The 24,853-nt window shown below is 40.6% G+C and overlaps 3 protein-coding genes and 1 pseudogene across 36 annotated transcripts in view; all 4 read right to left on the bottom strand.

Annotated features, from left to right (window-relative positions):
• Positions 1-24,853, bottom strand: part of LOC124860211 (protocadherin gamma-C5-like) — a 295,710-nt gene that overhangs the window by 70,748 nt on the left and 200,109 nt on the right. The window contains exon 1 of one of the 34 annotated variants that reach the window (XM_047353282.1): positions 18,416-20,956. The exons of 31 other annotated variants lie outside the window; for them this stretch is intronic. In XM_047353282.1, coding sequence (XP_047209238.1) covers positions 18,416-20,815 — 2,400 coding nt within the window. In that variant the 5' untranslated portion in view covers positions 20,816-20,956. Of the gene's footprint in view, positions 1-164; positions 2,656-6,424; positions 8,926-18,415; positions 20,957-24,853 lie in introns of those variants that run through there. 2 more of the 34 variants (XM_047353297.1, XM_047353300.1) reach the window with 2 other exon arrangements.
• LOC124860231 (protocadherin beta-1-like) lies at positions 4,305-5,776 on the bottom strand. Its single transcript, XM_047353342.1, has one exon. The coding sequence runs from the start codon at positions 5,605-5,607 to the stop codon at positions 4,444-4,446; it is 1,164 nt and encodes a 387-aa protein (XP_047209298.1). The 5' UTR covers positions 5,608-5,776; the 3' UTR covers positions 4,305-4,443.
• Positions 11,386-13,763, bottom strand: LOC124860230 (annotated as a pseudogene).
• Positions 14,828-17,410, bottom strand: LOC124860228 (protocadherin beta-16-like). The gene has a single exon (XM_047353340.1). It carries the CDS (start codon positions 17,234-17,236, stop codon positions 14,843-14,845), a length of 2,394 nt encoding a protein of 797 aa, XP_047209296.1. The 5' UTR covers positions 17,237-17,410; the 3' UTR covers positions 14,828-14,842.

The raw sequence follows: 24,853 nt of genomic DNA, 5'->3' as shown, positions 1-24,853 counted from the left end.
GACACAGTATGAAGTATTATAATATTGCTCTCCGAAGTGCTGAAAATAATACTTTCGAACGAATGTTTTGTAATTATTCTTTGAAAATTCTCAAAGAAGACAGTGAATATTTTTAACAATACATTTCTTTACGTGTAGGCTTTTTATGATTATTAAATGCTAACCTCTAGAGGAGAATCAGGTTCATCCAGGATGTTCTTCTCACTCTGTATTCGCTGCATCGTCCCTGTAGAACTGGGATCCATTATCAACACGTTCTGACTACCAGCTCCTCCAAACCTACTGTCACTCTTTCTGGAGTCAGTCGTCCTGCACACCTCGTAGTTGTACACATGTGGCAGAGTCCCTGTTCCCAAAGTGTCTGAGTAACGTGGAGGATAATATGGAATAACAGGGAGGCTGGAGTGATACAGGATGCGGGACTGTCTCCATCTGTAGATCTTCACTGATATAATAACCACTAAACACGTGATGAAGAGGAAGGAGACCACAGCCAGAGCCAACACTAAGTAAAAAGTCAGGTTGTCATTGTACTCCTTATCGTGTGGAAAGTCAGTGAACTCCGACAGCACTTCAGGGAAGCTGTCCGCCACCGCCACGTTAACAATGACTGTAGCTGAACGAGAGGGCTGCCCGTTGTCCTCCACTATAACAGTCAGTCTCTGTTTCACAGCATCTTTATCAGTCACCTGACGGATAGTTCTTATTTCTCCATTCTGTAAGCCCACTTCAAACAGCGCCCTGTCTGTGGCTTTCTGCAGTTTATAGGAGAGCCAGGCGTTCTGTCCAGAGTCCACATCAACAGCCACCACTTTAGTCACCAGGTAGCCCACATCTGCTGAACGAGGCACCATTTCAGCCACCACAGAACCACCAGTCTGGACTGGGTACAGAACCTGGGGTGGGTTATCGTTTTGGTCCTGGATCAGGATTTTCACAGTCACGTTGCTGCTGAGCGGAGGAGAGCCTCCATCCTGCACTTTGATCCGGAAATGGAAATCTTTGATCTGCTCGTAGTCAAAAGAGCGCACTGCATGGATGACTCCACTATCAGCACTAACGGACACATATGAGGAGACTGGTACTCCGTTAACAGAGGAGTCCTCCAGTATGTAAGAAACACGGGCATTCTGGTTCCAGTCAGCGTCTGTGGCTTTCACTGTGAATATAGAGATACCTGGTGTGTTGTTTTCTACAATGTAGGCCTCATATGAGCTCCTCTCAAAGACAGGCGCGTTGTCATTCACATCAGAGATCTGTAAGGTGAGAGTGACGCTGCTGGAGAGGGAGGGGACTCCTTCATCAGAGCAGGTCACTGTTATGTTATACTCAGAGGCTCGTTCTCTATCTAATTCACTGTCTGTAACTAAACTATATAAATTACCGGATGCAGACATGATCGTAAAAGGCGTATGTTTATTTATTGCACATCGGACTTTACCATTTTCTTCCGAATCAGGATCACTTACGCTCATTACAGCTACCACTGTGCCTGACTTCGAATCTTCTGCCAATAAATTAGATAACGAAATAATTTTGATAACAGGACTGTTGTCATTAATGTCAGCTACATCAATAATTACCTTGCAGGAGTCAGAAAGACCTCCTCGGTCCACTGCCTCTAAATCAATTTCATATTTTTTGGCTTTCTCATAATTTAAAGGCCCATGTAGAATTAGGTCACCATCTTCCGTAATGTGAAAAATGTCTGAAATAGATTTTACGCTATTTTCTATAACGTAGCTTACAACTCCATTAGAGCCTTTGTCTGCATCAGAGGCACTCACTTTAGTAATGGTTGTTCCTTTAACTGAGTTCTCCTGGACTGTGGCTTTGTAAACGGGCTGTGTAAAAACAGGAGCATTATCATTAGCGTCTAACACTGTAATATGAATCTGCATCGCGCCGGACCTCTGCGGCTCTCCGCCATCTACAGCAGTTAACAACAATGAGATAAACTCCTCCTTTTCTCTGTCTAGAGGTTTCTGTAAAATCATTTCAGCCTTTTTTCCACCGTCGGACTGACTGTGCACCTTAAGAATAAAATTATCATTAGGCTTCAGGGAATAGCTTTGGAGACCATTCAACCCGATGTCTGGGTCTATTGCTTTCTCCAGCATGAATTTAGAGCCGACGACCGCAGACTCGCTAATTTCAAACCTCCTCTCTGCCTTTTCAAATACAGGAGCATTGTCATTTATATCAGTAATTTCTACAGTAATGGAAAATATTTCTATGGGGTGTTCTAACGCAATCTGAACATGCAAAGCACAAGGCGTTGTCTGACCACAGAGCGCTTCACGGTCTATTTTTTCTTTGATTGTGAGGAGCCCCCTCTCCTTGTTAAGCTGAATGTACTCTGCATTGTCTCCCGTATGAATGCGCGCCTTACCCGCGTGTAACCGTTTAAGCTCCAGCCCTAAATCCTGAGCTATGTTACCAACCAACGACCCTTTGGTCATTTCCTCTGGAATGGAGTAGCTGACCTGGCCGAGCGCCGAATGGAAAGCGATGGCAGAGAAGAACAACAGTACTTGCCGTTTCATTGTTACATCGGGAAGAAAAATATAGCCGTTTCCTTTTATCCCAGTCAGCCCTTTTGAGGAAGTATATAATGAAGATGCCTTTTATATGTAACCAATAACGAGGAAAATATATTCCAGTTTGATATACTCCTTTACTAATGTTTATATCGATGTGCTACTCTGAGCAGCCCATCCTTACTGAGAAACAGCAAGGGGTTCTCCTTCTGTATATATACTATTTCAAATAGCATTACGTTGTTCAACAGCGGCCCAGAGAGTTCACATCACGGAACTGCAATTGAGAAATAACACTTGTAACTGTACACATGCTTGTTGAGTAATATTAAATTTGTGGCGTTGCTTTCCAACAGGAAATGTTTTACATAAGTGAAATGACACATAAAAACACAATTTCTAGAAAACACATAAAAAGAAAAATTTCAAAGCTTATTTATCATATTAGTAAAAAATAGGCATTCTTTATCATTGAGAGCAAAGTGTACCGGAGACAAATTCCTTGTTTGTCTGTACAAACTTGGCAATAAAGCTGATTTCATTCAGATTAATTAAAGAGCCCGCTTAAATAAAACATTTATGGAAGACTAATCAGGTGCTATCTACAGTGCTGACGTTAGACAGACTATAATGAAAACAGTTGCTGTTTAGTACTGTGTAGGTTTTTGTGGTCTAAAGTATTCTAACCTCTAGAGGAGAGTCAGGTTGATCCAAGATGTTCTTCTCATTCTGTATCCGCTGCATCGTCCCTGTAGAACTGGGATCCATTATCAACACGTTCTGACCACCAGCTCCTCCAAACTTATTGTCACTCTTTCTGGAGTCAGTCGTCCTGCACACCTCGTAGTTGTACACATGTGGCAGAGTCCCTGTTCCCAAAGTGTCTGAGTAACGTGGAGGATAATATGGAATCACAGGGAGGCTGGAGTGATACAGGATGCGAGACTGTCTCCATCTGTAGATTTTCACTGATATAATGACCACTACACACGTGATGAAGAGGAAGGAGACCACAGCCAGAGCCAACACTAAGTAAAAAGTCAGGTTGTCATTGTACTCCTTCTCCTGGGAAAAGTCGGTGAACTCCGACAGCACTTCAGGGAAGCTGTCCGCCACCGCCACGTTCACAATGACTGTAGCTGAACGAGAGGGCTGTCCGTTGTCCTCCACAATAACAGTCAGTCTTTGTTTCACAGCATCTTTATCAGTCACTTGGCGGATGGTTCTGATCTCTCCATTCTGTAAGCCCACTTCAAACAGCGCCCTGTCGGTGGTTTTCTGCAGTTTATAGGAGAGCCAGGCATTCTGTCCAGAGTCCACATCAACAGCCACAACTTTAGTGACCAGATAGCCCACATCTGCTGAACGAGGCACCATTTCAGCCACCACAGAACCACCAGTCTGGACTGGGTACAGAACCTGAGGAGGGTTATCGTTCTGGTCCTGGATCAGGATCTTAACAGTCACGTTGCTGCTGAGTGGAGGAGAGCCTCCATCCTGCGCTTTGATCCGGAAATGGAAATCTTTGATCTGCTCGTAGTCAAAAGAGCGCACTGCATGGATGACTCCACTATCAGCACTAACGGACACATATGAGGAGACTGGTACTCCGTTAACAGAGGAGTCCTCCAGTATGTAAGAAACACGGGCATTCTGGTTCCAGTCAGCGTCTGTGGCTTTCACTGTGAATATAGAGAGACCTGGTGTGTTGTTTTCTACAATGTAGGCCTCATATGAGCTCCTCTCAAAAATAGGCGCGTTGTCATTCACATCAGAGATCTGTAAGGTGAGAGTGACGCTGCTGGAGAGGGAGGGGACTCCTTCATCAGAGCAGGTCACTGTTATATGATATGTAGAAGCCTTTTCTCTGTCTAATTCATTGTCTGTCACTAAACTATAGAAATTAATTGGATGTAAATTTAATATTGAAAGGCGAGTTTTCATTTATAAAACAGTTAACCTTACCCTTATTTTCAGAGTCTGGGTCATTTACACTCATTAAAGCTATTACAGTGTTTACTGCTGAATTTTCAGGTACTGAGTCTGAGGTTGATATCATATTTACAGATGGGCTATTGTCGTTTACGTCACTTACATCAATTATTATCTTACTCGAATCAGAAAGTCCACCTTGATCGATCGCTTCTATGTCGAGGTGAAATATTTTTTCTCTTTCATAGTCTATTGGTCCGTCCAGTATGACGTCACCATTACGAGTAATGTAAAATAATTTTGAAACCGGGTCCATGCTGTTTCCTACAACATATGTCACATTTCCATTTACTCCACTGTCTGCATCAGAGGCAGCCACCTTAATAACAAGCGTTCCTTTTTCAGAGTTTTCAGTAATGGCCGCTTTGTAGATAGCTTGACTAAAAACAGGTGCGTTGTCATTTACATCTAGAACGGTAACGTGAATCTGCATTGTCCCTGTCATTTGTGGTTCTCCTCCATCCTCCGCTGTCAAAATTAAGGATGTATGTTCTTGTTTCTCTCGGTCCAGTTGCTTCTGTAAAATCATTTCTACTTTTTTGCTTCCATCAGATTGAGGATGGGATTTAAGAATAAAATTATCAGTGGGGTTAAGCGTGTATCTCTGAAGACCATTTTTACCGATATCAGGATCAATCGCTTTCTCTAGCATGAACTTTGAGCCGACAGCTGCGGACTCGCTTATTTCAAAAATCCTCTCATCTTTTTGGAAAACTGGAGCATTATCGTTAATGTCGGTAATTTCAACTGTTACTGGGAATAATTCCAGTGGGTTCTCCAAAGTGATTTGAAAATGTAAAGCACAAGGGGTCGTATGTCTGCAGAGGGCTTCGCGGTCTATTTTTTCTTTTATGAGGAGCACTCCCCTTTCTTTGTTCAGCTCGATGAACTGAGCGCTGTCTCCCGTATAAAGGCGAGCTTTTCCTGCCTTGAAACGTTTCAGATCTAAACCTAAATCCTGTGCAATGTTTCCGACCAAGGAGCCTTTTGTCATTTCCTCGGGAATTGAGTAGCTGACCTGACCGATCACACAGCCGAAGCAGAAGATGGAGATTAGCAGTACTTGCCGTTTCATTGTTCTTTACGTGTCCGCTGTAACACGAGAGCAGCAGAGTCCTTTAAAAGGTAAATCCAAACAGATGGGCACATAAATTATAAGAAAAATATGAGATAATCCTAGCCTTGGTGTGGCATTTTTTAAGATATCCACGGACAGAGTTGAGCTCCAGCGTGTGACATGTGTTTCCGACTGCTTCTCAGTAATATGGTCGGTACGACGTCTGGGTTAATGTGTTATGAAAGCTCCTCTAAACCTCAACACACTAGGCAACAGCGGCCGGATGAGTACAAATGGTGGAAGTGCATGGAATACCGCGATGCTGCAGCACAAATCCACACAGAAGACTAAGAGAAACAGTGAGACGTAACACCGTCATATTAAATACAGCAAATTTAATGAAATATTAAAAAATCGGGGGCAATAATATGGAATATGGGACAAAAGAGTTTAGAAAATAAATAAAGAGCAGCAAGTGTAAGGGAAAGAAGAGAAAAACGTTGGTTGGAAAAGAGACACCTTGCGAAACCACACTCTATTTGCCACTGTCCGGGGTTCTGAAATGCACCCAAAGTTAAGAGATTATGCAAAGTCTGTTCCAATGCATACAATCACTTCAAAACGAAGAAGGCAAATGCGACTCTTATATTTTTCTGAAGAGAAACTTTAAAGAAATAACAAAATTTGATGCATATACAGTATAAACTAGATATGCAGTGGCATCAAAAACACAAATAACAAGCATAGGTATATGTTTTACATTTTACGAATTTAACAAATAAAAAGTGATACCCAGAATCAATAAACTGATTAAACATCAGGATGGGAGTCTAACCTCAAGAGGAGAGTCAAGTTCATCCAGGATGTTCTTCTCACTCTGTATTCGCTGCATCGTCCCTGTAGAACTGGGATCCATTATCAACACGTTCTGACTACCAGCTCCTCCAAACTTATTGTCACTCTTTCTGGAGTCAGTCGTCCTGCACACCTCGTAGTTGTACACATGTGGCAGAGTCCCTGTTCCCAAAGTGTCTGAGTAACGTGGAGGATAATATGGAATCACAGGGAGGCTGGAGTGATACAGGATGCGGGACTGTCTCCATCTGTAGATCTTCACTGATATAATAACCACTAAACACGTGATGAAGAGGAAGGAGACCACAGCCAGAGCCAACACTAAGTAAAAAGTCAGGTTGTCATTGTACTCCTTATCGTGTGGAAAGTCAGTGAACTCCGACAGCACTTCAGGGAAGCTGTCCGCCACCGCCACGTTAACAATGACTGTAGCTGAACGAGAGGGCTGCCCGTTGTCCTCCACTATAACAGTCAGTCTCTGTTTCACAGCATCTTTATCAGTCACCTGACGGATAGTTCTTATTTCTCCATTCTGTAAGCCCACTTCAAACAGCGCCCTGTCTGTGGCTTTCTGCAGTTTATAGGAGAGCCAGGCGTTCTGACCAGAGTCCACATCAACAGCCACCACTTTAGTCACCAGGTAGCCCACATCTGCTGAACGAGGCACCATTTCAGCCACCACAGAACCACCAGTCTGGACTGGGTACAGAACCTGAGGTGGGTTATCATTCTGGTCCTGGATCAGGATTTTAACAGTCACGTTGCTGCTGAGTGGAGGAGAGCCTCCATCCTGCGCTTTGATCCGGAAATGGAAATCTTTGATCTGCTCGTAGTCAAAAGAGCGCACTGCATGGATGACCCCACTATCAGCACTAACGGACACATATGAGGAGACTGGTACTCCGTTAACAGAGGAGTCCTCCAGTATGTAAGAAACACGGGCATTCTGGTTCCAGTCAGCGTCTGTGGCTTTCACTGTGAATATAGAGAGACCTGGTGTGTTGTTTTCTACAATGTAGGCCTCATATGAGCTCCTCTCAAAGACAGGCGCGTTGTCATTCACATCAGAGATCTGTAAGGTGAGAGTGACGCTGCTGGAGAGGGAGGGGACTCCTTCATCAGAGCAGGTCACTGTTATGTTAAATTGAGGAGCCATTTCTCTATCTAAAGGTACCTCAGTTCCTAAACTATAAAACCCATTCATGGTGTTTTTAATTTTAAAAGGAATTTCCTCATTAATGGAACACTGCACCTGGCCATTTTTCTCAGAATCAGGGTCATTTACGCTCAGCATAGCAGTTACGGTATTCTCAGGCGCATCTTCTAAGACGGATTCTGACTTCGATAGTATTTTTATCTGAGGTCTGTTGTCATTGACATCAGTTATATCAATAATAATCTTACTGGAATCAGAAAGCCCGCCGTTATCTGTTGCCTCGATATCTATTTGTAAGAGCTTCGCCTTTTCATAGTCTATCTCACCCGTCAAAATAACCTCTCCTGATTTTCTGTCGATCTGAAAAAGGTCGGACGAACGCTGTCTGCTGCTAGTAATTGAATATAAAATCTCCCCATTTGAACCCTCATCTTTGTCCGACGCACTAACATTAATAACACTTGTCCCACGCGGAGAATTCTCCTTTAATGTTGTCTTATACACGGATTTGGTGAAAACCGGTGCATTGTCATTTATATCTAACACATTAACAGTTATTTGCATCGTGCCTGTCATACGCGGCTGTCCACCATCCACAGCAGTCAGTAATAAAGATATGTATCTCTCTTTCTCTCGATCTAGAGGCTTTTGTAAAACCATTTCTACTTTTTTACTCCCATCCGCTTCATTTTCTAGTTTCAGAGCAAAATTGTTTGTTGGCTTAAGCGAATAGCTTTGAAGACCGTTAACACCAATGTCAGCATCCAAAGCTTTCTCCAGAACAAATTTAGATCCAACAATGGCCGACTCGCTGATTTCAAAACGTTTCTCACTCGAAGCAAAACTGGGCGCATTGTCGTTAATGTCTGTAATCTCTACAGTTATACGAAATAACTCCATCGGATTTTCCAAAATCATCTGTAAATGTAAAGCACAAGGTGTCGTGTCTCCACACAATGCCTCTCTGTCTATTCTGTCTTTAATAAGGAGGACGCCCCTTTCTCTGTTTAGCTCGATGTATTCTGCACTGTCTCCCGAATAAAGGCGAGCTTTGCCCGATTTCAGCCTTTTAAAGTCTAAACCTAAATCCTGAGCTATGTTACAGACTAATGAACCTTTCTCCATTTCTTCAGGTATAGAATAGCCGACCTGCCCGGAAGCCGTGGTGATGCAGAAAACGCAGATGAATAGCAGCACTTGTCCTCTCATTGTGTTGCGGGGATATTCCAAATGCAATCCAGACGAATATGGTGGAAAACGTCGAAATTATGTTAAAGATATATTCAAAAAAGACGAAGAGCTTCACGTTTGGGAGAGAATAGGTCAGTTCAACCGACTGCAGGCGTTTGGAGTATTTTTTATTGTGTACCAGATCACATGTAAAGGGGTGATTCATTTAGTCCTATCTAAGACTGCCACATACTGGCCAATAGCGGCCCTTTCGGTTTAGTGCTGTGATGAAGAAAGGAAAAACAAGCAGACAAGCAGCATGATAAATGTGGCAAAGTATAGAAATAAATAAACAATCATTACAATTATTAATATTATTGACTGTGGTGGCGGTTACTTCGGATAGAATAACCAATTTCGTCTGCCTTATATTAAACATTATACACTCTCAGCAACTTATTACAGATTCAACCAAATATCTATATATATAATTGCATGAACGTCAGCAGTTTGTGTTATAAGCTGTGAACATTAAATCATCCCTGCTTACAGTAACCAAAATGTTTGATAAAGTAAACGAGTTGCATGTACTTAAAAACGAGCTATAAGTTTACACAGATTTATTTTTCTGAATAGTTTGAACATTTTTTAAAAGTTTTCAGTACTTTAATATATTGATTAGTTTCAGACATTGCCCCCAAACAATTATGGGTCGGCCAGAGGGTTACGTACTTACGTACGTACGTGACGCCAGCTGTTTCCTTATGAACTGCTTGAAACCTACGACATCTTGGAGTCCTCGTTTCGAGTACGCATGGCCGCTCGTTACTCGTTATAGAATAAAACAAAATCGGGCATTTCCAGACTGTATTTTATATCTAAAAATAAAAAAAATCCAAAAAAGGGGACAATTATTTTTAATTTTAAAACGTGTTTTAGTTGAAGCTATTGATTATGATTTTTAGCCAGATAACGGCAAACTCATTCAGAAAATAAAGGGAAATCTCACTACCTTTCTGGATTCTAGACCCTGTAAGATCAAGGCTTTCATGCTTCTGGTTCAGCTGTTAGAGCACAAACACATCATTGTTTTTGGGTCGTTTTTGTTTTTACGAATATCATGCACAACACTAAACACAAGCTTCTTTAAAGAATTTGGAAATATTTGGATAATTCAGCCATGATTTATTAAATTTAAAGTTTATAGACTTTGAATTGTTGCTAAATTAAGTTGGTCCCGATGCCGTAAAGCCGTGAAATGGCCCTTTAACGCACTGCTGAATTGAAAACCAGCCTCAGCATTTGGATAATGAACCCCATTAAGGACATTTGTTGTCAAATGTGCAGAATTTTTAATGTTATCCAAAACAAAATCTAGAAGTTTGTGAGCAATTTTGAATGTAACTTAGCTGCATTTGCTACTGAATTACGCATAACTGACATACAGCAATAAGGAGTTTTATAAAACTATATTTCATGTTTCTAAAGAAGTATTTTTCTATGTAAAGTTTTATTTTTGTTTGTTGACAGTATGGTTGCACTCTACATATGTACATAACATTTTAACAGTAATCCTTTGTTGTTTTTGCAGAACCACTATACCGTATTGGCATAATAAAAAGGTTCCCAATAGAATTTCATTGTATTCATTTGTCACTGTGATTTAATTCATTTATTCAATTTGCCCATCTACTAATGAAGGATTTTGTGTAACAGAGAGATTTTTCTTTTTGTATAAAAACACCAAACTTCTTTAGTATTCTGCTCTCAGTAGGCTGGTAAAATATATTGTGAAATTCATTATTGCTAATACTGTAAACTTGTGCTTAAACTGGGTTTATCTTTGGGGTTGCCAGACCTTATTTTTGTGATGAACCAGGTAATACTTTAATGTGTCATTTAGAACTGTTACCCATCAAGATTTCTCCAATGTAAAAGAGGATTTCAGCTCTTTCCACTTCCTATATTTAAGTGTTTATGGTTCTCTGAAACAACGCAAATGTGAAGTCATGTTGTTAGGCAAGCTATGCTCTAAAGTTACTCAATACGGTTAATTTCTGTCTTGCCTTATGTTTTTACAAGTGTAATTGGTTATTTTTGACATGTTTTTCTTCATTTGTCCACAATTCAAAGCACAATTAGATTTGGACATCAGTGGTATTAGTTGTATCTATACATTTTTGAGTCCTATTAACTGAAAAAAGTCCTGAATCTAAAAATGAACGGCTTAATGTAACCAGAAAATGTAAATAGTTTATAAATTATTTAGTTTTTTACTTGAAACTCTGAATACCAAGTAGGGAATACCAAACCAGATATGTGTATTTATTGAAATAACAATCAATTTTACTTAAAAATATCTAATCAAACTACAAAATAAAGTATGTTTATTTAACTTTTATTTCTGAACTTGAATTTCTTAAAAAACATTTGGTGTAATCAGTTTCACCAAAGGCTTTGAGTTAAATGAAGTTATTAGAAAAATGACAAATACACAGCACCTGAAACACAAATATATATTTTGAAAATATAGCTGAAAAAATAGGCACAAAAAATAGGGTTGGTTAAAGACACCAAATCCTGCATAATGACTGTAAAAAAATAAAAAATCAGTATCAATATTGATGTCTAACCTCTAGAGGAGAATCAGGTTCATCCAGGATGTTCTTCTCACTCTGTATTCGCTGCATCGTCCCTGAAGAACTGGGATCCATTAACAACACGTTCTGATTACCAGCTCCTCCAAACTTATTGTCACTCTTTCTGGAGTCAGTCGTCCTGCACACCTCGTAGTTGTACACATGTGGCAGAGTCCCTGTTCCCAAAGTGTCTGAGTAACGTGGAGGATAATATGGAATCACAGGGAGGCTGGAGTGATACAGGATGCAGGACTGTCTCCATCTGTAGATCTTCACTGATATAATAACCACTAAACACGTGATGAAGAGGAAGGAGACCACAGCCAGAGCCAACACTAAGTAAAATATCAGGTTGTCATTGTACTCCTTATCGTGTGGAAAGTCAGTGAACTCCGACAGCACTTCAGGGAAGCTGTCCGCCACCGCCACGTTAACAATGACTGTAGCTGAACGAGAGGGCTGCCCGTTGTCCTCCACTATAACAGTCAGTCTCTGTTTCACAGCATCTTTATCAGTCACCTGACGGATAGTTCTTATTTCTCCATTCTGTAAGCCCACTTCAAACAGCGCCCTGTCTGTGGCTTTCTGCAGTTTATAGGAGAGCCAGGCGTTCTGACCAGAGTCCACATCAACAGCCACCACTTTAGTCACCAGGTAGCCCACATCTGCTGAACGAGGCACCATTTCAGCCACCACAGAGCCCCCAGTCTGGACTGGGTACAGAACCTGAGGTGGGTTATCATTCTGATCCTGGATCAGGATCTTAACAGTCACGTTGCTGCTGAGTGGAGGAAAGCCTCCATCCTGCGCTTTGATCCGGAAATGGAAATCTTTGATCTGCTCGTAGTCAAAAGAGCGCACTGCATGGATGACTCCACTATCAGCACTAACGGACACATATGAGGAGACTGGTACTCCGTTAACAGAGGAGTCCTCCAGTATGTAAGAAACACGGGCATTCTGGTTCCAGTCAGCGTCTGTGGCTTTCACTGTGAATATAGAGAGACCTGGTGTGTTGTTTTCTACAATGTAGGCCTCATATGAGCTCCTCTCAAAGACAGGCGCGTTGTCATTCACATCAGAGATCTGTAAGGTGAGAGTGAGGGGACTCCTTCATCAGAGCAGGTCACTGTTATGTTATACTCAGAGGCTCTCTCTCTGTCTAATTCATTGTCAGTTACCAAACTATAGAAATTATCGTTTGACGAGGTAAGAACAAAGGGTATATTATTATTTATGAAGCATTTTACATCCCCGTTTTGCGCCGAGTCTTTGTCGTCGATGCTTATTACTGTAACAACAGTACCTAATTTGGAATCCTCCGATAATATAGTGGATCGCGACATTATTTTTATTTCCGGATTATTATCATTTGTGTCTTGCACATCAACAATCAGCTTACAAGAGTCTGTTAGTCCACCTTCATCAATAGTTAGTAAATCTATTTCATAATTTCGGGATTCCTCAAAATCTGTATTTCCAATTAATGTAACTTCGCCGTTGTTTGTATTTACTTCTCTAACCCGATCTAACGTGTTTCTAATTGAATATCTTATTTTACTGTTGGAACCATCGTCAGCATCAGAGGCGGTGACTGCAGCAACAATTGTACCGGTAGGTGAATTTTCTGTGACTGAAGCTTTGTACATTTTTTGTGTGAAAACAGGAGCATTATCATTAGCATCTAATACTTTAATAACAATCAGCATCGTTCCTGACGTCTGCGGCTCTCCTCCATCTATAGCCGTTAACACCAGATTTATCTGTTCCTGTTTCTCTCTGTCTAAAGGCTTCTGTAACACCATCTCAACATTTTTATTAACGCCAGCGTTATTGTTGAGCTTCAGGGCAAAATTGTCTGTGGGCTTTAAAGTGTAGCTTTTAAGATCATTTATGCCAACATCTAGATCTGCAGCTCTTTCTAACGCAAATGTTGCACCAACATTCGCCGATTCGCTTATCTCAAATTTTAGTTCCTCTTTCTCAAATGTCGGTGCATTATCATTAATATCTTCGATTTGGACAGCAATGCTATAAAATTCAATGGGATTTTATAAAATAATCTGAAAATGCAGAGCGCATGGCGTCGTCTGTTTGCACAGCGCCTCTCAGTCGATTCTCTCCTTAACAATAAGGACTCATTTTTCTCTGCTCAGCTCGACATACCCGTCGCCATCTCTGGTAAATATCCGTGCTTTTCCCGAAGTCAGACGTTTTATTTGCAACCCTAAATCATGAGCTATGTTTCCGATTAAAGATCCTTTGGCCATTTCCTCCGGAAAAGTGTAGGAGATCTGCCCGAGCACAAAGCCGAGGGAGAGGACACAGATGAAGAGCGTTACTTGCCTCGCCATTGTATACTCAAGCGAAAATCTTGATGGTTATATCCAAAATATTTAATCGTATCTCCAGTCAAGCATATTTTTGTGAATCTTTCCTTATCGATGGAACAGAGTTCACTTCATGAAGACGGAGTCTGATATGAAAAAAACGGCAACGACGGTCTTTTCCCATCGCCTGCCCTTTGTATTAAATCAACGTTTCAGAGGAGGTGCTGCTACAAAACCACCTTTTACTTAGACACTATGGTCAACAGCGGCCCTAAGAGTTCAAATGGAAAAACTACAGACATTCAGCATGAATGTAGGTCTGACACAATATTATTCATAATAATTCACTTTGATTGTAACTCAATAAAAATAAGGTAAAGACATTCTAGATCATCTGAAAAGGTGTGCTTTTAAAATCTGACAATGCTTAATTTTTTTTATTCCAACATGTTAGTTTTTTGTCATATTCAAAAACAATATTCGGTAAAAGAAGTCGATGGACCAAACCCGTCGGAACCGTGCATCCTCGAAATGAACAGCCAACAAAGAGAAATCCAAATTAAAAGTGTGAAAGAACAAGTCGCAGAAGGAGATTCTTTATGTTTCGCTGTCCAAAGTTCTGAAAAAGACGACTTCAGCGAACCGGTTGGTTTGGATGCATATGCATTTATAAACAAATCAGGATAAATTATGTACTGATAAATTTCTATATGCTTTTTTAGGACTAGTAGATAGTATTTAAAACAAAGTCCTAAAAATACTTTAAACGTTTTACTAAATATGATACAAGATAGAAGAAAAATGATAATACTAATGAACTTTTTAGATTGGAATCTTAACAAAAGTAAAAAATAATAAATATAGTAATATTAAGAAGAATACGTATAATAAAGCTCTAATGAATGCAGCCTTGGTTTGCAAATGTAGTCCGTGTTTTGATCAACAAACACAACTGCAAAAAAGAGCATTGAAAGGTTTGACAATATAGAGCTTGAAAGTAGGCAGGATAAATATTACAATTTACAAGACTATGTGCTCTCTTACATATTTCACGTTAATAGAAAGATTCATGATGAACAGTGGTGATAAAACAAAACCTTAAGTCATCTAACCTCTAGAGGAGAGTCAGGTTCATCCAGGATGTTCTTCTCACTCTGTATTCGCTGCATCGTCCCTGTAGAACTGGGATCCATTATCAACACGTTCTGACTACCAGCTCCTCCGAACTTATTGTCGCTCTTTCTGGAGTCAGTCGTCCTGCACACCTCGTAGTTGTACACATGTGGCAGAGTCCCTGTTCCCAAAGTGTCTGAGTAACGTGGAGGATAATATGGAATCACAGGGAGGCTGGAGTGATACAGGATGCGGGACTGTCTCCATCTGTAGATCTTCACTGATATAATAACCACTAAACACGTGATGAAGAGGAAGGAGACCACAGCCAGAGCCAACACTAAGTAAAAAGTCAGGTTGTCATTGTACTCCTTATCGTGTGGAAAGTCAGTGAACTCCGACAGCACTTCAGGGAAGCTGTCCGCCACCGCCACGTTAACAATGACTGTAGCTGAACGAGAGGGCTGCCCGTTGTCCTCCACTATAACAGTCAGTCTCTGTTTCACAGCATCTTTATCAGTCACCTGACGGATAGTTCTTATTTCTCCATTCTGTAAGCCCACTTCAAACAGCGCCCTGTCTGTGGCTTTCTGCAGTTTATAGGAGAGCCAGGCGTTCTGTCCAGAGTCCACATCAACAGCCACCACTTTAGTCACCAGGTAGCCCACATCTGCTGAACGAGGCACCATTTCAGCCACCACAGAACCACCAGTCTGGACTGGGTACAGAACCTGAGGTGGGTTATCATTCTGATCCTGGATCAGGATTTTAACAGTCACGTTGCTGCAGAGTGGAGGAGAGCCTCCATCCTGCGCTTTGATCCGGAAATGGAAATCTTTGATCTGCTCGTAGTCAAAAGAGCGCACTGCATGGATGACTCCACTATCAGCACTAACGGACACATATGAGGAGACTGGTACTCCGTTAACAGAGGAGTCCTCCAGTGTGTAAGAAACACGGGCATTCTGGTTCCAGTCAGCGTCTGTGGCTTTCACTGTGAATATAGAGAGACCTGGTGTGTTGTTTTCTACAATGTAGGCCTCATATGAGCTCCTCTCAAAGACAGGCGCGTTGTCATTCACATCAGAGATCTGTAAGGTGAGAGTGACGCTGCTGGAGAGGGAGGGGACTCCTTCATCGGAGCAGGTCACTGTTATGTTATACTCAGAGGCTCTCTCTCTGTCTAATTCACTGTCTGTCACCAAACTAAAGAAATAATTTTCTGATGATTTTAACCGGAAAGATATATCGTCATTTATGAAACAGTTTACATTCCCGTTTTGCCCCGAGTCTTTATCCTCGATGCTTATCACTGTAACGATTGTATTTAGCTTCACGTCCTCTGAAATAAGAGTGGACTTTGACATTATTTTTATTTCTGGTTTGTTATCATTTTTGTCTTGTACTTCGACAATTAGTTTGCAAGAATCTGTGAGTCCACCTTCATCACTAGCGAGTAAATGTACCTGATAACTTCTTGACTCTTCAAAATCCGTATTTCCAATTAAAATCACTTCACCGTTGCCCTCGTTCACCTCAAATATATTTCTGACATCGTCGAAAGTGTTCGTAATTGTATATGTTATTTTACTGTTAGAACCTTCGTCTGCATCTGAGGCTTTAACTATAACAACAACTGTTCCCTTAGGCGAATTTTCAGTAACAGTAGCTTTGTATGTCTGTTGTGTAAAAACTGGAGCATTATCATTAGCATCTAAAACTGTAATAACAATCAGCATTGTTCCTGACAGCTGCGGCTCTCCTCCATCTACAGCTGTTAACACCAGATTTATATTTTGCTGTTGTTCTCTGTCTAAAGGCTTCTGGAGCACCATCTCCACGTTTTTATTGCCGTCAGGATTATTGTGCAGCTTCAGAGCAAACTTCTCTGTCGGATTTAAGGTGTAGCTTTTGAGATCATTCATGCCAACATCAAGATCGACAGCTCTTTCTAGGACAAATTTAGCTCCGATCACTGCCGATTCACTAATTTTGAATTTCTTTTCGCTTCTCTCAAAAGATGGCGCATTATCATTAATATCTGTGATCTGGATTGCAACACTATAAAACTCAATCGGATTTTCTAAAATAATCTGAAAATGTAAAGCACAAGGCGTCGTCTTTTTGCACAGGGTCTCTCTGTCGATTCCCTCCTTAACAAGGAGGACTCCTCTTTCTCTGTTCAGCTCGACATACTCGTCACTGTCTCGGGTAAAGATTCGTGCCTTACCTGATGTTAGACGTTTAATTTGTAAACCTAAATCATGAGCTATGTTTCCTATTAAAGACCCTTTCGCCATTTCCTCCGGAATAGTGTAAGAAATCTGCCCGAGCACAAAGCCGATGGTGAGGACAAAGATGAAGAGCGTTACTTGTCTCGTCATTGTCCTATCCGAGTATTGTTCCAAATGAAACACCGGTGGTTAAATGCGGGTATTTTTTATCTAAATTCCGGAGAGATTTATCATTCCAAACCATGCAAAATCCACACCAAAGCGCTGAGCTCCTTACGTCCACATTTTTTCGCAATTTAGTAAAATGGTTGATACGGTGCCTTCCCGTCGTGTTCTTTCTTCATTATGTGGACGTTAGAGAGGAGGTCCTGCTATAAGTCTGCTGTTAAATAAACACTATGGTCAACAGCGGCCCTGTGAGTTCAAATCGAAAAACTGCAGATTAACAGAATGTAGATTTATATTTCCTAAATAATAATAGATAACAAATATTGAAAAAAATCATAAGCAGCTAATTTATACAATAATATGGACAATTGAGGATCATTTCAAATATGGCTGTTGTTGTTACGCAGCATAATTATTGATTTAGAGTTTTTTTTATTGCCAACATGACAACTGCGCTCAAAATTCTGATAGTTTAAATGTATCATAAAATGTATGATAGCGTCTCATAGTCAATGAGGAATTTTACCACCATTAGAAAGCGCAACAAATGTTCAAGAAGAATGCTGTAGAAAACGGCGCTGTCCCTTGTCCTGAAATTGAGAAGACTGCTTACCGAACTACATTTCCTAATCAGAATAATTATTTTCAAATGCATTAAATTCGAAATCACCAAAAGTATTTTCAATATAATGCAGGATTGTCATTTGGCAGAACATGTCTAGCGCTATGCATGTAGGAACGTAGGTCTGTATCCTACTTTGCATATCCTAACCTGGGCTCTTTCCAGCTATTAAAAACAGACGATAAGGGTTCAATAAGTTCTAAACAGAGAGAAATTAAATATTGAACAGCATGGAAATGAAAGCCAAATGAAAATAGTTTTTAAGAGAAAAACTGAAAAAACCTTTTTGTATTTGGCTAAAAAATTACGTCCACACACCATCACGTAGCAGCATATTCAACAAGTCACATGTGCAAAAGTGCGGTTAGAACAAATACAGTTTCAGTTTTTACACTTTCTAAACTCAGTGAAATAAAACTTTTTATTTTAAAGACAGAATACTTAACAATTTGACTGGGTGAGTGATTTCACTTCATCTAAAAATAAATGGAAGGAACATTTCAAATGTAAAGGGACAAAATAGATCAAAGCATTCTAACCTCCAAAGGAGAGTCAGGTTCATCCAGGATGTTCTTCTCACTCTGTATTCGCTGCATCGTCCCTGTAGAACTGGGATCCATTATCAACACGTTCTGACCACCAGCTCCTCCAAACTTATTGTCACTCTTTCTGGAGTCAGTCGTCCTGCACACCTCGTAGTTGTACACATGTGGCAGAGTCCCTGTTCCCAAAGTGTCTGAGTAACGTGGAGGATAATATGGAATCACAGGGAGGCTGGAGTGATACAGGATGCGGGACTGTCTCCATCTGTAGATCTTCACTGATATAATAACCACTAAACACGTGATGAAGAGGAAGGAGACCACAGCCAGAGCCAACACTAAGTAAAAAGTCAGGTTGTCATTGTACTCCTTATCGTGTGGAAAGTCAGTGAACTCCGACAGCACTTCAGGGAAGCTGTCCGCCACCGCCACGTTAACAATGACTGTAGCTGAACGAGAGGGCTGGCCGTTGTCCTCCACTATAACAGTCAGTCTCTGTTTCACAGCATCTTTATCAGTCACCTGACGGATAGTTCTTATTTCTCCATTCTGTAAGCCCACTTCAAACAGCGCCCTGTCTGTGGCTTTCTGCAGTTTATAGGAGAGCCAGGCGTTCTGACCAGAGTCCACATCAACAGCCACCACTTTAGTCACCAGGTAGCCCACATCTGCTGAACGAGGCACCATTTCAGCCACCACAGAACCACCAGTCTGGACTGGATACAGAACCTGAGGTGGGTTATCATTCTGATCCTGGATCAGGATTTTCACAGTCACGTTGCTGCTGAGTGGAGGAGAGCCTCCATCCTGCGCTTTGATCCGGAAATGGAAATCTTTGATCTGCTCGTAGTCAAAAGAGCGCACTGCATGGATGACTCCACTATCAGCACTAACGGACACATATGAGGAGACTGGTACTCCGTTAACAGAGGAGTCCTCCAGTGTGTAAGAAACACGGGCATTCTGGTTCCAGTCAGCGTCTGTGGCTTTCACTGTGAATATAGAGATACCTGGTGTGTTGTTTTCTACAATGTAGGCCTCATATGAGCTCCTCTCAAAGACAGGCGCGTTGTCATTCACATCAGAGATCTGTAAGGTGAGAGTGACGCTGCTGGAGAGGGAGGGGACTCCTTCATCAGAGCAGGTCACTGTTATGTTATACTCAGAGGCTCTCTCTCTGTCTAATTCACTGTCTGTAACCAAACTATAAAATTTTTTTGAAGTTGATTTTATCAAAAACGGCACGTTTTCTTCAATGCTACATTCAACCTTCCCGTTATTCCCAGAGTCAGCATCCTGAACATTAATTATCGTAACCACCGTACCTGGTTTACAATTTTCTGTTATAGATTTTGTTTTAGACATGATATTTATAGATGGTTTGTTATCATTTGTATCGGTAACTTCAACAATGATCTTACACGAATCTGTTAGTCCCCCGTCATCACTTGCTTGTACATGTATTTCGTAGCGCGGTGTCTTTTCGTAGTCCAAATTTCCAATTAAAGAAACAACACCGCTTTCTTCCGCAATTTGAAACAAATTGGGCACGTCATCTAAAGTGTTTGTTACCGAATACACCACTTTTCCATTTGAACCTTCATCTGCATCTAGTGCAGTGACTGTACTCAAAATAGTACCTCTGGGAGCAGTTTCCATAACGGTAACCTTATAGGTTTCCTGCGTAAAAACAGGGGCATTATCATTAACGTCTAACACTGAAATGTCCACTCGCATTGTTCCTGAGAGCCGAGGCTCCCCGCCATCACTGGCAGTGAGAGTTAAGGCGATGTGGTCCTGCGCCTCTCTGTCGAGGTGCTTTTGCAAAACCATCTCCACCTTTTTGCTGCCATCTTGCTGGTTGTGAAGCTTTAAAATAAAATTATCGGTTGGTTTCAGCGAATAACTCTGTAACCCATTCACACCCACATCTAGATCCATCGCTCTCTCTAATACAAATTTCGCTCCAATCACAGCCGACTCGCTAATCCTAAATTTCATCTCTTCTTTTTTAAAGGTGGGCACATTATCGTTTATGTCGTTAATTTCGACATTAACAGAATAAAATTCAATCGGGTCTTCTAGAGTAATTTGTAGATGTAAAGCACAAGGCGTTGTCTGTCCGCATAGCGCCTCTCTGTCGATTCTTTCTTTCACAAGCAGCAGTCCCCTGTCCGTGTTCAGCTCAATGTATTCTGCTTTGTCTTCTGTATATATTCTCGCTTTACCGGACTGCAGTCTCTTCACATCCAACCCTAAATCTTGAGCTATGTTACCAACAAGAGAGCCTTTTGACATTTCCTCTGGAATCGAGTAAGTGGCCTGCCCTGCTACACAGTCGAGCGAGAAAACCGAGACAAACAACAATACTTGCCATCTCATTGTTCTGTCAAACATGTTATCCTCGTCAAACTATTTAAAAATTAAGTTGGTTTTATTCCAAAACGTCACGTTTTCATAAATATGAGATAATCCAGCAGAAAAGGTGGTATTTTTGTGTTTCCCGATGCCGAAATATATGTATCCCTGCAGCGAGATGATGTGTGGTCCTTTAGTTGAACGGTTCTGGGCTATATGAGTAAATCTTTCTCTGTTCAGTGCATCAAAAAAGAGGTAAAACATCTCTGCATGAGCCAACAGCGGCCCTGAGAGTACAAACTCGTGCACTGCAGACAAGCACTCTTTGTAGCAGGAGACGGATATAATAAACATTTAAGGTGTTACAAAACTAAAATTCTGTACTCACCTAAATGACACCAAACATCAGATAATTTAAAGAGGGGATTTATCAAATCCAACTGCTATGTTTGCATGAATAGACGTTTAATTGATAAATAGACATAATTTTATAGGAACCACCGGTTGATTTACTAGTTCCACTATATTTTTTCTGTTTAACCATTTTATAGTACCTATATGGGGCGGTCTTATGTCGTAAATGCATTATAAAAAGTGATACCTCACAAAATAGTAATTTTAAAGAGAGAGTGAGGTTCAGGTAGTTGGTGCAGATACGTCTTTATGTTACATTGAAATTAGAAATTATAAGAAAGGACAATAACTTGGTTCACACTGCCATTTTATTTGGATGGTTCAAACGTCATGTATAAGAAATGACCTCATCCTTCAGCCATTATAAACCAATACAAGCTGTTTGCTGGGTAAATATCTATAAATGATTTAAAATAATACAAAACAGATGCCAAAACTCGTTTGGCAAATTTACTGCTTTTATATTCGAGCATTTGTAAATGAAAAAGAAACAACCTGAGTGATTACCTTAACATCAAAGGATGTTTCCTATTTTTCAGCACAGCAGTTCACAAACTATAATCTGGTATTTCCAACCGTTAAAAACGAGATTCTAATTGCATACAGCTGAAAATAAATAGAATAAAATGTTACAGTAAGGATTTGCAAAAGGACAAACTAGTTTGGCTAAAATAATTGGGCAATTTGTATCAAGTCGTAAAGATAAATTTCCTCAGAACTGTCTCCCTTTTGATCATGCTGTTCATGATTTTGATAATGTCTGTAAAACATCTTCAGTGTGACATTTTAATTAGTTATCATTATTTTAAACATGTTTTGGCTAAACAATACAGAGGGCTGTGCAATGGTGCAGTGGTAAACACCGGGACCTACTTGCAGTGCCGCAAGAGTGTTCTGCATTCAAATCCCATCGTGGGCTTTTTCTGAATGGAGTTTACATGTTCTCCCAAAAAATACGTGGGTGTTCTCTGGGTACTCCGGCTTCCTTTCACAGTCCAAAAACTGTAAGATTAAATGGTGTCTGTACATTATCCTGAGGTATGAGTGTGCGCGTTCATACGTGTTTATCCTGTGTGTTGGATTGATGACATGTCAAAGGTCCAGCTGTCGGCCAATGGCCGCTGGACATAGGAACCTCTGCGATCTTGCAAATAGACGTTTGTACAGGTAATATATTAATTAAAAGGAGAAATGAAGATTTGTAAAATAAAGCAGCACTTGCCTCATAGACCCAAAGCAAAGAAGTAAGCTGTACTTCAGTTAGGACATTTTAAAATAAATCCTAAACTTAAATAGCCCCATATTTACTAAAGGTTAAAAATAAAAATGTGTTTGCAATAAAAGTCATATTTAGCACTCAGTTTTAGGCTGTGAACAACGACACTTTTATAAATACAGGTACTTCTCAAAAAATTAGCATATTGTGATAAAGTTCATTATTTTCCATAATGTCATGATGAAAATTTAACATTCATATATTTTAGATTCATTGCACACTAACTGAAATATTTCAGGTCTTTTATTGTCTTAATACGGATGATTTTGGCATACAGCTCATGAAAACCCAAAATTCCTATCTCACAAAATTAGCATATCATTAAAAGGGTCTCTAAACGAGCTATGAACCTAATCATCTGAATCAATGAGTTAACTCTAAACACCTGCAAAAGATTCCTGAGGCCTTTAAAGCTCCCAGCCTGGTTCATCACTCAAAATCTCAATCATGGGTAAGACTGCCGACCTGACTGCTGTCCAGAAGGCCACTATTGACACCCTCAAGCAAGAGGGTAAGACACAGAAAGACATTTCTGAACGAATAGGCTGTTCCCAGAGTGCTGTATCAAGGCACCTCAGTGGGAAGTCTGTGGGAAGGAAAAAGTGTGGCAGAAAACGCTGCACAACGAGAAGAGGTGACCGGACCCTGAGGAAGATTGTGAAGAAGGGCCAATTCCAGACCTTGGGGGACCTGCGGAAGCAGTGGACTGAGTCTGGAGTAGAAACATCCAGAGCCACCGTGCACAGGCGTGTGCAGGAAATGGGCTACAGGTGCCGCATTCCCCAGGTCAAGCCACTTTTGAACCAGAAACAGCGGCAGAAGCGCCTGACCTGGGCTACAGATAAGCAGCACTGGACTGTTGCTCAGTGGTCCAAAGTACTTTTTTCGGATGAAAGCAAATTCTGCATGTCATTCGGAAATCAAGGTGCCAGAGTCTGGAGGAAGACTGGGGAGAAGGAAATGCCAAAATGCCAGAAGTCCAGTGTCAAGTACCCACAGTCAGTGATGGTCTGGGGTGCCGTGTCAGCTGCTGGTGTTGGTCCACTGTGTTTTATCAAGGGCAGGGTCAATGCAGCTAGCTATCAGGAGATTTTTGAGCACTTCATGCTTCCATCTGCTGAAAAGCTTTATGGAGATGAAGATTTCATTTTTCAGCACGACCTGGCACCTGCTCACAGTGCCAAAACCACTGGTAAATGGTTTACTGACCATGGTATCACTGTGCTCAATTGGCCTGCCAACTCTCCTGACCTGAACCCCATAGAGAATCTGTGGGATATTGTGAAGAGAACGTTGAGAGACTCAAGACCCAACACTCTGGATGAGCTAAAGGCCGCTATCGAAGCATCCTGGGCCTCCATAAGACCTCAGCAGTGCCACAGGCTGATTGCCTCCATGCCACGCTGCATTGAAGCAGTCATTTCTGCAAAAGGATTCCCGACCAAGTATTGAGTGCATAACTGTACATGATTATTTGAAGGTTGACGTTTTTTGTATTAAAAACACTTTTCTTTTATTGGTCGGATGAAATATGCTAATTTTGTGAGATAGGTAATTTTGGGTTTTCATGAGCTGTATGCCAAAATCATCCTGTATTAAGACAATAAAAGACCTGAAATATTTCAGTTAGTGTGCAATGAATCTAAAATATATGAATGTTAAATTTTCATCATGACATTATGGAAAATAATGAACTTTATCACAATATGCTAATTTTTTGAGAAGGACCTGTATATTCTGCTTGAGGAAAGAATAAATTACAGATGCTGACAAAACAAGATTTCTAAAAAATAAGTAGTCAGGATAAAAAAATATTTAATTGTCATTTGTATTTACGTCTAAAACGTGAATAACAATGCATCTACCTGAAGCACATGTCCTATCTACAATTATATTTGTTCTATCCACTTGTCAAATACAAAAATGTTAACACATGACTTTGTGGTCCCAGAAACTCACCAGAGCCAATATTGTTGGCTCTTGGACAGTAGTATTAATTTTGTGAAGCATTTCATGAGATTTATATCTTGAAAGGTGTTATATATATATAAAAAAAAGGTTTCACTTATGGACTACTATAGCTTACTTTATCATATCAACAAATGACGTGAATTCACAGTGTGGTTACAGCCTTAAAGAGCTGTATTTAAAATGGTGCAGAGTAAATATTACATTTTGTAGTAGTATTTCTGAAATTCTTGATAAAAATGTGTAACAATACGATGCATCAAAAAGATGCAGACTGCCAAATGTACTGAAAAAAGATTTAACATCTAAACATGTTTACACAATCGTCAAACCAAAAAAAAAAATCAGAAAATCCAAAAAGGCATTAAAAATGAAGGCACTATTACACAGGTGACAAGGAGCTACTAACAAAATATTTC

Source organism: Girardinichthys multiradiatus, chromosome 23, assembly GCF_021462225.1.
Source record: "Girardinichthys multiradiatus isolate DD_20200921_A chromosome 23, DD_fGirMul_XY1, whole genome shotgun sequence".
Classification (NCBI taxonomy): Eukaryota; Metazoa; Chordata; class Actinopteri; order Cyprinodontiformes; family Goodeidae; genus Girardinichthys; species Girardinichthys multiradiatus.
This window is presented reverse-complemented; position numbering and strand designations above follow the sequence as displayed.